The sequence below is a fragment of the Rhinolophus sinicus genome, linkage group LG03 (genome assembly GCF_036562045.2).
Source record: "Rhinolophus sinicus isolate RSC01 linkage group LG03, ASM3656204v1, whole genome shotgun sequence".
NCBI classification, from domain to species: Eukaryota; Metazoa; Chordata; class Mammalia; order Chiroptera; family Rhinolophidae; genus Rhinolophus; species Rhinolophus sinicus.
Genome location: NC_133753.1, coordinates 111431737 through 111446221, shown reverse-complemented (window position 1 = coordinate 111446221; position 14485 = coordinate 111431737). Strand labels below are relative to the sequence as shown.

Genomic DNA, 14485 nt, shown 5'->3' with positions numbered 1-14485 from the left:
AAAATCTTAATCTAAAGGAGTTCCCAGCCTGACTATTTTAATCTAGTAGGATGTTGACATTTTGAAGAGTTAAGGCAAGTTATTTTGCAGTGTGCCACTTGGATGTATCTGATTGTCTTCTCATTATCTAAGTGATCAATCCATTTTTTAAAAAACTTCATCATAGGGAAATGTTTGAACATGTAAAAAGACAAGGAAAGCAATATAATGTACCCAATGTACACATTTTCCAGCTTCATTGGTTATCAGTGCTTGACTAATTTTGTTTTATTTATAACTCCCACATCCCAAATCCTAGACTTAGATTTTTTCAGCTAGAAATATTTCCACATTTAGCTCTAAAAGTAAGACTCTTTAAAAAAACAACCCTTCCCCCCGCCAAAAAATAAAATAACCACAATACTAATCTACTCTCTTAACATCAAAAATAGAAACAACCTTCCTAACCAAAGTATACCACCTTGAAAGATTCTTGCGAGAAAACTTATACTTTTTAGTCCGATTAACTGTCCATTTCCACCTACCAGTTGACTACAAATGCAGAGGTGAGAGGAACAGGTTAAACAACAGAGTGGAGATGAAGTCAGTGAAATCAAGAGTGGCATTTTTATAGGAGAAATAACATAAAAATAATAAAATGTAAAGGAAAGGGTGAACCCGTAGATTAAGAAAGACTTAAGACACACATCAACCAAAGGTAAAGTAGAATCCTTTTGTGGATTCTGATTTGAACAAACTATTTTAAAAAGCAAGAAAAGTGGGAGTTTGGGAATTTGGAGTGCCGCTCGGCTATTTGGTGCAGTGAAGTAATTATTCAGTTTTTAAGCTGTGACAATAGTTCTGTAGTTACAGTTTTTAAAAGTTGTTACTTATTAGAGGTCAATACCAAAACATTTATGCATGAAATGATATCTGTGGTTTGATTCACAATGATGTGGGGATTGGCCCTGAGTTGGTCATTGTTGTAACTAGATGATGGATACTTGGTGTTTCAATGTGCTCTTCTCTCTGCCATAGTGTGTCTTTGAAATTTTACAAAATAAAAAGATTTTTAAAGGTAAGAGCTAATGGTAAATCTGTTTTGGAAATTTAAGAGCTAGGGATAAATCTGCTTCAGCAATTTGTAATGAACATAACAATTATTACTGTTTATTATTATCAAATTTTCCCTAGTATTAGTCTCCTTCTTTAGATAATAATGATGTATAGTATCAAGTTCTTTTTTCACTTGTTTGTAAGACTTATTTTTTCCATTTTTATCACTTTTTTTAAGGTAATGAGCATGGTGTCAGGATTTGCACCATTAATTTCTGCAGGTATCTTTTCAGCCACTCTTTCTTCTGCGTTAGCATCCCTTGTGAGTGCTCCCAAAATATTTCAGGTAAATATTTTCACATTATGAACTTTATTAAAGGGGGAGTTAACGTACTATATTTTAATTTGGGATTGTTAATATTTTAAACTTGTTTCTTCTGTCAACCATATATATATATATGTATATGTATATGTATATGTATGTATGTATATATATGTGTATATGTATATGTGTGTATATATATACACACACGTAGTAATGCTATTATATTGAATGCATATGAACATATTTATACAAACATTTATACATTCACATACTGTTAGAGTACAGTCTTTTTGTCTTTCTGGAACTACTGATGAATTTTTGCTTTTTTTGACATACTCTATTAGCATAAATTTTCATGTCTTAACCAAAGATAAGGAGTGCTTAATATGTGCCACACATTGTGTTAGATACTCACAGTGTAATGATGAATAAGTTAGACATTATCTCCCTTTAATGAGCATTAAATGAATAGCTGATACTGAATCGGAAATATTTTTTATTACTAAATCCAGTAAATGAAATGTTGATTCTGCAGCTTTGTTCTTCACGTTGTAGTTATAGCCAGTTAGTACAGTAAAGGTGTAGAACTTCTTTCTTAAAACAATTTTCAGAATTTTTTTAAGAAAAATGATTAAGTTCTATAATTAGGAGTTTTAGCTGCTTTAAGTCTAGAATTTGAACTTGGTATGAAGTAGGTCATATCTCTGTCATACTTCTCAAGCTTCCAAATTTCTTCTATTTGTATGCCTGCTTTTCTGATTCCTTCATAAAACAGTTTCAACATAGGGGTGGGGTAAGGTGAATAAAAACTTCTGGTATTCTAAACCAGCTGCTGTTTGATTCTTGAAATGTTTGAATCACCTTTCCAGTTTGTAGGTGAAGTAGTATGAGACAGGGAAAAGAAGGAGGACAAAGAATTAGAAACGAGGGTTCCATTCCTAATTAACCTGTTGTAACTATAAGCAAATCTGCATATTTAATTTTGATATGTTTCATTTTATTGTTTACATTTTTTCATTAGGCTTTATGTAAGGACAACATCTACCCAGCTTTCCAGATGTTTGCTAAAGGTTATGGGAAAAACAATGAACCTCTTCGTGGCTACATCTTAACATTCTTAATTGCACTTGGATTCATCTTAATTGGTTAGTCATATAAATGGCCTGATAATGTAGATTTTGGTGCATTTATAATATTAGCTCTAAATATTGAATTATTAAATTAGAAACAAAATGTTACTTTGCCTAGTATACTAAGTTAGTTTCTTTTTGATCAAATGAGAGTGTTTTAAATCTACAAATAATAGCCCTCAATACATATTAACTAAAATTATTACCATCGCTAAGTCCCTGTTAGGGCTAGAAAGAACTCCTAGGTTCTTATCCCTAAAACAAATACAGTAAGAGCATAAAGAAAAGGATTTGAGCGTTCCCCTGAGGGTAGGACTTCCACTGATCTACTTTTTGGCACTTTTGCCTCTGATCACAAGTGAGCCAACGGGTCTTAACTGCTAAAGAAGACACTCAATTTTTATTAAAAGTCTAATGATAACCATCAGGTGTGGAAACTAACTCTCATGCAATGTCAGGTATGTATTTGGCATAGCTTCTTTTTGAGAACAAGTGGGCATTATTTAGTAGTTTCCCGCAATCCATTCTTTTTAAGGGTATGTATGTACCCTGCAGAAACTTGCATATATGCCCATACATAAGAATGTTTTTTGTGTCATTAATTATAGTAGGGAAAAATGGAAGCAACCTGAATACGTACCAGTGGAAGAATGAAACTGCAGAATAATATATAGCAGTAAAAAAAAAAAGGAATAAACTTTGTTTTCATATATCAATATGAATGAATCTCAAGTATAATAAATGTAAAAAATAAAATTGCAGAATTATATAGTATGATACTATTTATGTAACTTTTAAAACACCCAGAACAGTACTACAGAATGCTAATGAACTATATATGTATGTAGTAAAACTATATAAAATCATTGGAAAAAGAATATACCCATTTTGGAAGAGTGAGGTATAAAGGGGGTTTCAAATGTGTACATAAGGTTTGATTTCTGCAAAATAAAATATATGAAGTACATATGGCAAAGTGTAAGTATTTATTAAATCTGGATGGTGGATATAGGAGTATTCATTATGCCATTATCTAAAGGTTTGAAATAATTCATGATTTTGGAAAGTTAAAAAATGCCTCATATGTCAACATGCCTGTTGTTTCTTTTGCAGCTGAACTGAATGTTATTGCTCCAATTATCTCTAACTTCTTCCTTGCGTCCTATGCACTGATCAATTTTTCAGTATTCCATGCATCACTTGCAAAATCTCCAGGTGATTTTACATTTTTTTGAAAATTTTGTAAATGTCATAATGTCTTTGACTTGAGAGAAAATAAAACTTTAACATTTTAAAGATGGTATATGTGGGATTAGCTCGCTGATGCTCCGTCTGTGAGTCACATTTTACAGTTGAATCAAATTGAGTCTTCAAAGATCTCCCAAATGGGAATGGAAGATAGTTTCTATAATCAACTCTTAGTATTTTAAGTAAGTAGATGAATTTTTAAAACTTCTCAGAAACATTTTGTTTGAACTGTTTTTTATATTCATTAGAATATGGATATATATCATGCTAAAAATCAGAAAATAAAGCCACACTATTAAGGACTCAATTTGAAACCTTTTTAAAATCTTTTCCAGTTTTCAGCTTTCACTAGGGTAGGTTGGTTTACACTTTTTTGGTAAAGAGTTTACTGAATACAGAACTAGTAAGATAGAATAATGTGGAAGTAAATAGATGGTGTGCCCTCTTCATAGCCATCAAGAATTGTGAAAGTAAATCATGATCAATAATGGCCTATGACTTTGCTGTTACATATTAGACATATACTTAATGTTTAAAACCCTCTCAGTGTAGCAACCACAAAATTATTTTGTGCATTCATATGTACCATTGTCTAAAGCAGATGAGGCATGTGAGTGACTTTTATTTATCTATTTTATTTGTTATTGTTAGGATGGCGGCCAGCATTCAAATACTACAACATGTGGATCTCACTCATTGGAGCAATTCTTTGTTGCATAGTGATGTTTGTCATTAACTGGTGGGCTGCATTGCTAACGTATGTGATAGTCTTGGGGCTGTATATTTATGTTACCTACAAAAAACCAGGTCAGTAACCTTTTCCATTTAGTATTTCAAGCTAGAACCTCTAGAAGTGTCTTGTTACCTTTTATTTAAGCATCATCTTTTGTGTATTTAAAAGTTTTATTTTGTGTCGAACTTCAAATACTTTGTTTCCAAATACATTTTAATGAAACAATTACTACAAGACTTTAGTCTATGGAATTCCATTCTCACCCATAAATTTAATTTAATCCTTTTTGTAGAAAATAACAAATCCATATAATTAACATTCTGTTGCACTCAGTATATTTTAAAATTATTCTTTGAGAGGATTAGATTTGTGGTAGTAGCAGCTGTTAGCCTAATAATCATATGTTTTATATGCTATGGCGTTAGTACCTACTGTACCGGTAATATGTACCATGGAATTCATAAAATACTGGAAGACACAGTATCTTCCCACTAGCTTACTGTGTATCAGGAAAAATTGGACAAACATATTTTAACTGGGAAATAGTCAAAGATTATCTAGAATATATCTTACTGATAACTGTTGGTATATCTTTACATAAGAAGATGATGCTAAGATATATTAGGATTGGTCCAGTATTCAGTGTGGTAACCCGAAACACAGGTTAGAAGAAAGATCCAGTGATAAGAGTTTTGAAAAGTTGTGGCCCAGTAGAATAGATTAGGAAGAGATTACAAGAGTAGTTGCAGTGTAGTCATTTTAAACAGTGAGGAAACATTTTGTGATTTTGATATGACACGGTGAGGTTTTAGAATAGCATGGTGGCTTTAGAAAGGAAATGGACAAAGAAAGCATTGTTTTAACCATCTTAGAAGCAATTATTTGTCTAGTATGCCTGTTACATCGCTAAAGTAACAAATGTCTAAAATCATCATTTGGTGTCCAGGCTGTTTATACAATAAGGAGTAAAATTTGCCTGTTTAAATAATTTAAACTGTTAAGTACTATAAATACTACTTCTTAACATTCAGAGATCTGTCTTTCCCTTTAAACTTTTGGCTATGTAAACAATAATTTTAAAATGTTTTCTTTATTTGTGAAAGACTTGAGTTGCATGCACAGCACGTCTGCAGCCCTGTCAGCTCCGTCTTTTCCAAATTGTACTTTCCCTTTAAATGCAACTATAGTTCAGATTAGCATTGTCTTCATGTCATGCTGGTTCCAACTGTAATAGTTTATTTTAGCAATTGACTATAAATGTGAAAGCATTGTTTACTTCTCTGTGTGTCTCATATTGGTTATTGATTGGGTTTTAATATTGGTGTTATGCCGCACGGACACTGTCTTCCCACAGATGTGAACTGGGGATCCTCTACACAAGCCCTGACTTACCTGAATGCACTGCAGCACTCGATCCGTCTTTCTGGAGTGGAAGACCATGTGAAAAACTTTAGGTAAGTGACTAGGTAACGTGGAAACTTTTGTCTCAGGTGATGATCAGATCTTCATTTACTGTTCAGTAACATTTGTATATGCTGATATTTCATGAAAAGTTCTCAAAAGCATAGAATATTTTTTGTTTGGTTGGACTTGGGCAATTTATTCAAAAACAAGGTTGAGTTTTCTTCGTTACCAAAATTTTACAAACATAAATATCATCTGCCTTACAAAAATGTTATGAAAGTTTTAGAGGTCTCTCATCTGAAGACTTTTAAGTGGGAGTTATAAAGTGAAGTTTTTTCCCCCCTTTGTGGCCACTGAAGTTATATAACTACTGTATAACTACTGTGTATGGAATCCATAAAGATTTTTGACATAAATTGTTTTGTAATTTTATTAAGGAACTAAATATTTTCATCTTAGTTGCTTCTTTCTCATTATCTGCTTAACTGGAAACCACCTTTAGTGATAAAGAATCAATGCCTTAGAGTAAAGAGTATTTATTACTGTTTTTCTCAATAAATGACTTTATATTTTATCTCATAATAGTTTATTTGATCAGTTATCAGTTTAAAAACTATTCCTTAATTTAACATGCCTCTAATAATTGATGAGATTCATTTACTAAATCACTATTGATATATACTTTTCTAAATTCAGAAATACTATTTACTTATATAGATTCTTAGAAACTATAGATTATTATCTATTCTTAGTTAAAAATAGGCTTGTCATTTCTTTTTTTTTAAATGGATCATTAGTTGTTTTTACATTGTTCATTTAAGCCTGGCTGCGAACAGGTGACTTTCTGTAGTCATGAGTAATCCCCTTCTATTGGCTTTGGCAAAATAAACCCAGAAATATGTTCCATGTTTGTCAGTAAACCAAAAGAAAAATGTTTTTAAAGAAAGCCTGAGGAGTGGACAAGCACCAGAAAAGAATGGCTGTACCATATTTCTCCCAGTAAGAAAAGTCGTTGTGTATTTTCTTTGTGACTCTTGTTTAGATCTACCTCCTCTTTGTTTCTAAAATGAAAAGTTCCCTGAGACCACAGATCTTCAGCTTTGGAGTAGAGAGAACTTGGGAAAAGAAAAGGGAATGGGAGGAAAACTTTAATTTCAGTGCATGTTAGATAGTTGATGCCAAGTATGGCAGAAAATAGAAATCACTCCTTTATGTAAAAAATTGTATCCCAGAACAGAGTATATCCAAGAGTCAAAGTTAATTTGCCATCAATAAAAACCTGTTGCTTTGGCTTATCAGTAAGGGGAACATTTAAAAATATATATATTTTATTCCAATATGGCTTTTTTTTCTGGGTGCAGTACTATATTTTATTTTTAAACTTTTATTAAATTTATTGGGGTGACATTGGTTAATGAGATTATATAGGTTTCAAATATACAATTCTAAAATATATCATCTATATTGTGCATTGTGTATGACTTTTAAAATTTTCACCAGAATTATGCATGAACATAGTTTAAAGAGGAAAAACTTAGATTTGTCATGAAAATCACAAGAATGACTGGGAGGTACAGGTAAATAGATGCCACTTGCAGAGATTGTCCCACTTCTCACATTCCTATTTCTCTCATACCACAAACAAACACTTAGAACTCTTAGCTGTTTCATTTACTATTTACTTCATACTCATATTCCCAAACAGCATGCTTCTCTTGCTGTACTTTTTAATCTTTAATTTTAGTCATTATCTATTGATGTCTTTCATCCACATGCACTCACTGCACACATGCACCCTTTCCCTGATCTCATCCAGAATATTTTTATGCCATGTTTGGATTACATCATGTTTGGTATTTATAGTTTTGTGACTTTTCAAACATGATTTGGAGCTAAGCCATGTAGTAAATTATGATTGCTTCGTCTTTCCTGTACAGCTGTCTTGTTTTCTCTGGTGCCCATAATTTTTTTTTTCTTACTTAATTTTATCACTATCTCAGCTTTCACCAAACTTGCTGAAAGAGTTTGTTTCCTTCGCTCTGTAGTTTCTGTTTCCTTGAACTGTCTTTCACTGTTTCTTGTCTGTTTAATTTGGGTTTCTTGGATTTAGCCTTGTCTGCAGTATCTGTGATCCTTGGCCAGGGAAGCCCTGCCCTGGTAGGTGGGGCTTGTCTGTGAAATCCTTAATATAGATTAATGTGGCCTTGCTGGTTCTCTGAGAAAGTTAAGTCATCTTAAAGGCTTTCTTTTTTGGTCTGATAGATTTCCCAGAGGAAAATCTTTCAATATTCTGCTTGGTAATAAACTCCTGGGTACCGGTTTTGAGAGCCCAGTGGGAAAGGAAGCTCAGAGCTCTCAGGATAGAGCATTTAAGTGTTCTCCTAACTCCCTTATTTAAAGTAGCTGTTTCTGCCCCCAGATGTTGCTGATTTCTCTCCCACCAGAGGCCCTCTCTAGCAAATAAGCCCTCGCCTAATAGGATTGGAGAGGGACAGAGACGATGCCCATCATAGTGACAGAAATAATTTAGGTTTTCTAGTTGCTTCTTATGCAAACCTTAAACCAGTCCTTCTTATTTTAGTTTCACACATTGCCTGCCCTCCCCACCCCCCCACCCCACCCCCACTCCCAGAGGCATCTAACTCCGAGTCATTTTGGTGATTTTTTTAGGTGTAAATCAGGTAGCTTTGCAGCTTTCTCTAAAGCTCATTTAGGATCTAGCCTTTTCCTGATTTGTCAAATCCTTTATTGTTCGTCCATGTGTTTCCTAGCTTTTAATATTTTTATACTATTGTATCTGCGCCTGTTCTCCATCTTTTTGTGGTTTTGTGCCTTAAAAGATCCCACTGTATCCTGGAGATTTTTGAGGAAGGAGTTAAAAAGAAGGCAGATATTGACAGTCATTGCTGCTCAAGGTCATCCCTAATGTATTTTGCACTATACCTTTTTTGGTATGATAAAGCTATACGAAGTTATGCCTTTGTGCTATGTTTACTATTTAGTAAAGACAGACTACAGATTAATTTCCCATACTAATAGGTCATACTGAGTATAGGTTAAACCATGACAAAAAGCTGAAAAAATACAGTGGCTAAACAGGACAGACATCCGTGTTATGTGATATTCCAGAGGTAGAGGGATTGTTCTTTGGCAGGTAGGCAAATTTGCTACACTCGGTCATTCAGGTCCCACATTCCTTGTATTCATTCCCTTGGAGATTTTTGTCCATATGGTCAAAGTCATTACAACACACATGGCCTAGCTTACAGGAAAGGGAAAGAAAGTATGGAGTGCGGCCAGCTTTCGTTTTAAAGGACATGACCTGGAAATAGGAATATCTATGAGCGGTAATCAGTCATAGGCCCACTTTCAGCTGCTGGAAAGGCTAGGAAATGTAAGCTGTAGCTGGGGAGCCATTCAACCTGCAAAAGCTCAGACGGGGAGACTGGACTATATTAGCAGTCTGGGCTGTAGAGGATGATTTCACAATTGATTGCCCCAAAGCATTTCTCCCAGACAGAATTGGTTTTTCATATAGCTTGCTAAAATCCTGAATGTTAGTATATTTTTCAGTCTTTTTTAGGTTTCATGCTTATTTTATGAGTATAGTTAGAAACTACTCCAACAATTAATGTAGTGGTTAAGGCAGAATTTTTAGTCTATTTGCTTTTTCTTATTTCTGGTTTAATTATATACATTTTTGTTGTAAAGAACTTTTGCTAAACTGTTTGAACTTATAAAATGGATACCCAAATATTTTTTCATTAAACAAGATCATTTCTAGTCACGGAAAATTAGTATGAAAGTCATGCCATTGTCTTGTGTTTGCAAAGACATTTTAATTCAATTCTGGTTCTCTCCATCCATAATTAATTAGAATTAAAACTTTTAGTTCAAATAGAAGCCTTTTCTTCACAGATGGGTTTACTCATATGACAACAATCATTAAAATTAAGCTAGATTAGAGAGGGCTAATATTACAAAGTAGAAGTAATTATAATATGCTCAAGCTAAAAATGACAGTAAAGTAACCTGTTTTTGTACGTGAAGGCAAGGCCATACTCTCAGGAAGTTTTGTAAAGTCTGTGGAAGAACTGGAACATTTACTACCTTTAGAAGATGAAAATTTTTACTTATTTTTTTAACTAGTATGGTCATGTCTTTCTGTAATATTTACCAGAATCTTGATGTGTAATATTAGCTATTAGTTTAGGACATTTGGCGTAATGCTCATTCCAAGAAAGTTCTTTTTCTGCGTTTCTCATACATCAAGAAACCCTGGTTAAAAGTCATCTTTTATGACAACCTTGTGGCCTGTGTCTTGTGGACAGTTGCATTAATGAGATTCTAGTGTAATAATATATTCTTAGAGAAGTAAAATCACGTCCATGTTACCAAAACCCTAAACTCAATTTTGTTTTTAATCTTAAATTAGGCCACAGTGTCTTGTTATGACAGGTGCTCCAAACTCACGCCCAGCTTTACTTCATCTTGTTCATGATTTCACAAAAAATGTTGGTTTGATGATCTGTGGTCATGTACATATGGTAAGTGTTTGTTTTGTTTTTTATATTAAAACGTTTTTCACTCTGTGTATATAATTTATAATTTGTGGGACTTTCTAGATCTGAAATAATTTGACAACATAAATATGTTTGGCTTGTTTGGGTTTTTTTGAAGGTAGTTTTTTTCTTCAAAATATTTTTCCCATTAAACTGTCTTAAAACCTTATTGCTAAAAAGACATTGGAATTTGAAACCTTAATTGTTTTTCTTATTTATTATGAGTAGATTTTAGCAAACTATATTGCCCATATAAAATGGTTTGGCTAAGCACAATAGCTTCTTGATAACTAAGGAGTCTAAATGAAATTCAGCATGTGCTTTTTCCTTACTGGTATTTCTTATAAAGTCCTGAGAACATTGTGAACATTTACTTACCAGGAAAAAAAAGAGTTTCGAGGAGGTAGACAAATCGTGGTAAATATCTAATATCAGGTGTATAACAAGAGCAGAGTGAATGCCAAATTTCCAAGTTTAAACACTTTTCATAACCCATTCATGTTTGTTTTAAACAAGAGTAAAATAATTAAAAATAATGGTAAACTTTCATCCAAAAGTAGTTTTATGTTTTTGGCATCTTGGCTATTGAAAATGGTCACTAGATGATGGATCTCCTGTTCTGCATGAGAAATTGGAGTATTTGTCAGATTAGTTTTTCTCCCAAGCTCTATTGTTCAGCTAGGAAAGATAAGTTGTACTTTTCCTTTACTTATTCATGTGTGATGAGGGTGTATTCTTAAAATAATTTTTACATTTTTGTTTTATACATTTGTGTATAACACATTTTATGTACTGTTTGCAAGGATCAAATAGAATTGCAAGTTAAAGCTCATTTTTATCCTTTAACAGAAGTATAAAGAAAAAATGCATTTATATTATATTACTCACTTTGATTTCCAATGATATTTCTAGGTTACTGAAAATGAACTCAGACATTTGGGACAAACAAAAAACAATCTAGGAAACTTTCTGTAGAAAAACAAAAGGCTCTTATTTTTCTCTTCTCCGTTTTCTATAACTTCTAATTCCTCTCATTTACTTAGCATCGAAAAGTTCTTATTTCTTTTTCAGTCTGTTCCTTCCTCTTCTCCCTTCTTTTGGCATTGCCTTAACTATTCCATCAGCTCGATCTTTTCATAATCTTAAGTACTGCAAAGAATTCACTGACATGAAAATGAAATACTGTTATTATACTTCTCTCTTCTACTCCAAATGTTTAGGCACTTTGTTTAAGCCAATGTAACAGGAAGATTTTTATAAATGTGGATTAGATTACTTTTCAATTAAAGGTATTACTAATACGTTTTCCGTATAGGGCCCTCGAAGACAAGCCATGAAAGAGATGTCCATTGACCAAGCTAAATATCAGCGATGGCTTATTAAAAATAAAATGAAAGCTTTTTATGCTCCCGTACATGCAGATGATCTGAGAGAAGGTGCACAGTATTTGATGCAGGTAAAGTTGTTGTGCCTTTCAAATGAGCACATTTTAGTTTTGTTGTAAGCTTTTAAACACTTCTTTATTCTAGGTTTCATTCTTCATATTAATACAAATGGTAAAGCTTTTAAAATATCTTTATTAAAGTAGACTGCTAAGAGTTATATAAATGAGAGTTAAAGGGACTATATAGAAGTAATACACTGTTGGCTAACCGTGAAGAACCCATTTATAAATTATCTTAGCCTGTTTCTCTTCTTCTCTGTTTCCCATTCAACTTCCTGCTACACCTCACTGAGTTTTTTGTTTGTTTGTTTTTTGTAGGAGTGTTAAGTAATGGCAGTCCTTATTTATTTTCTTAAAAATTCCAGTTCTTTATTGTATTTCTCACTATTTATTTACTAGTACTAAACTTAGACTTCTCTTTCAGTTTTGTATGTGGCATAGTAGCCAGAATGTGGGATTTGGAATCAGTCCCAGGTTTAAATGCTAGCACTGCCACTTCCTTATTACGGGTTTTGGACTAAGCAAGTTACTTAATCTCTCTGAAACTCAGTTTCCTCAGCCCTAAAGGTTGTGGAGAGAAAAAAATGGGTTGATACAATGTTTGCCAACTGATTTTTATAGGAACCCCTCTCTCCAAAAGAAGCCCATTCACTATGTTAATTGTGGAGCTGCTTTGTTAAAGCAGAAGTGGGAGGCTGCCATCTGAGCCCCTTCTGTTTTGTGTTACTTAAAACTTGACATATACAGGATTAAGAATATCCTAGGCAGTCCTCAGGAATACTAAGGGGTGGGAGTGGGGCTGCTTTGGCAGATAGAAAGCCTGATCATAAAACTGTAGTAATAAGACATTGTGGTATTGAATTAGCAATAGATTATTAGATTAATGGAACAAAACAGAAGAAATAGAGCCACTCATATAGGAAATTTAATATATGACAGAGGTCGCATTGAAAGGATGACCTTGGACAATTGATTATCCATGTGAAAAAATAACATAACAGATCCTTACAAAGACCACACAAAAACCACTTCCAGATGGATTAAAGACCTAAATATGAAAGGTATTTTTTTAACCTTTAGACAAAAATATAATTTTGTGATGTTGGGCTAGAGAAGAATTTTTAAAAATGAGACTAAAAGTTGAACTATGAAGAAGAGCTCACTTATTTTTTAGGTAAAATTTAATACTTTGTGCTTCTAAAGAAAACATGGAAACAAAAAAGGAAGCCACAGACCAAAAGAAGATAATGTTACCAGCAAAAGAATATGGTTAAGAATATATAAAGAAATACTATACATCAATAAGAGGGGGAACAAAGCGCAGAAGATATGAGAAGTGGAAACCTAAATGACAGAAGTAAAGATTAAAACCACAATATAGTTTTATTTCATGCCCATCAGGTTGACCAAAATTAAGCCTGCCAAGTGTTAAAAATGGCATGGAGCAACTGGAAATCTTTGAGCTGCGTGGTATTGTAAGTTAGACAATCAATTTGGACAGCAACGTGGCAATTACCTGCAGATTTGAAAGTCTGGATATCCTAGGACACTCCATTCTTAAGTATATACTGTAGAGAAATTTACACACGTGAAATTTCATACAGACATTTGTGATAGTGAAAAGGAAATGGAAGAAACTTCATCGATTACAGGATTGAAAATTGTGGTATAATCAATCATACAGTAGAATTCTGTATAGTGGGTGAAAGGAGCTATACATATCAACAGGGATAAACCTCAAAAAGTGTTAAGGAAAAATTGCAAGTTAAGAAAAGAATATGAAGAATATGAAGATATTATAAATTTTTAAAACTATGTAAATTTAAAATGTATATGTATGTGTGCCTAAATAATGAAATACATAGTAAAAATACAAAGGGCATGAAAAAGATACATAGGGTACTTGATGGGTTTTTGTAATGTTTATTTTCTTTCGCTAGATGGTGGGTATGATTATTTATTACTTTATTCACTTTTATATGTGAAATACTTATCTATTTCAAGTAGAATGCTACCCCTCATCATAAGGTTGTCTCTACTGGGTAAATCTTACTTGCTTTTGTACAATTTTATAGGAACATTTTGATAACTATGTATTTAATAAATTTTATGAAGGAAATATTTCCTTAGAGCAGTGGTTCTTAAACTTCATTATATATCAGAATCACCTGGCAGACTTGTTAAGACAGACTGCTGGGCCCCACCTTTGGAATCACTCAGTAGGTCTGGGGCAAGGCCCGAGAATTTGCATTCTAACAAGTTTCCATGTGATGCTGCTGCTGGTGGTTCAGTCCGGGTACTATTCTTCAACATTTCCACATAGAGGAAAAATTTAGGACAAGCATATTCATAGAGATAGAAGTAGATTTGATGTTACCAGGGCCTGGAGGGTGGTGACAATGGGTAAATTATTGCTTACTGGTTACAGAACTTCTGTTTGAAGTGATGAGGAAGTTTTGGAAATAGATAGTGGGGTTGGTGGTACAGCATTGTCAATGTAATTAATGGCAATGAAGTATACATTTTAAAATGGTTAAAGTTACAAAATGTTTTATTTATCTTTTACCACAATAAAAAAAAATTATAAAAAACAAACAAAACAAA

General features: G+C 33.1%; 1 protein-coding gene across 3 annotated transcripts in view; it reads left to right on the top strand.

The window, feature by feature from the left end:
* SLC12A2 (solute carrier family 12 member 2) overlaps positions 1-14485 on the top strand; it is an 83628-nt gene that overhangs the window by 49458 nt on the left and 19685 nt on the right. For all 3 annotated transcript variants that reach the window (XM_019732390.2, XM_019732391.2, XM_019732392.2), the window contains exons 11-17: positions 1274-1381; positions 2382-2505; positions 3604-3705; positions 4390-4545; positions 5826-5925; positions 10311-10422; positions 11753-11893. In XM_019732390.2, the coding sequence (XP_019587949.1) occupies positions 1274-1381; positions 2382-2505; positions 3604-3705; positions 4390-4545; positions 5826-5925; positions 10311-10422; positions 11753-11893 (843 nt within the window). The remainder of the gene's footprint in view (positions 1-1273; positions 1382-2381; positions 2506-3603; positions 3706-4389; positions 4546-5825; positions 5926-10310; positions 10423-11752; positions 11894-14485) is intronic.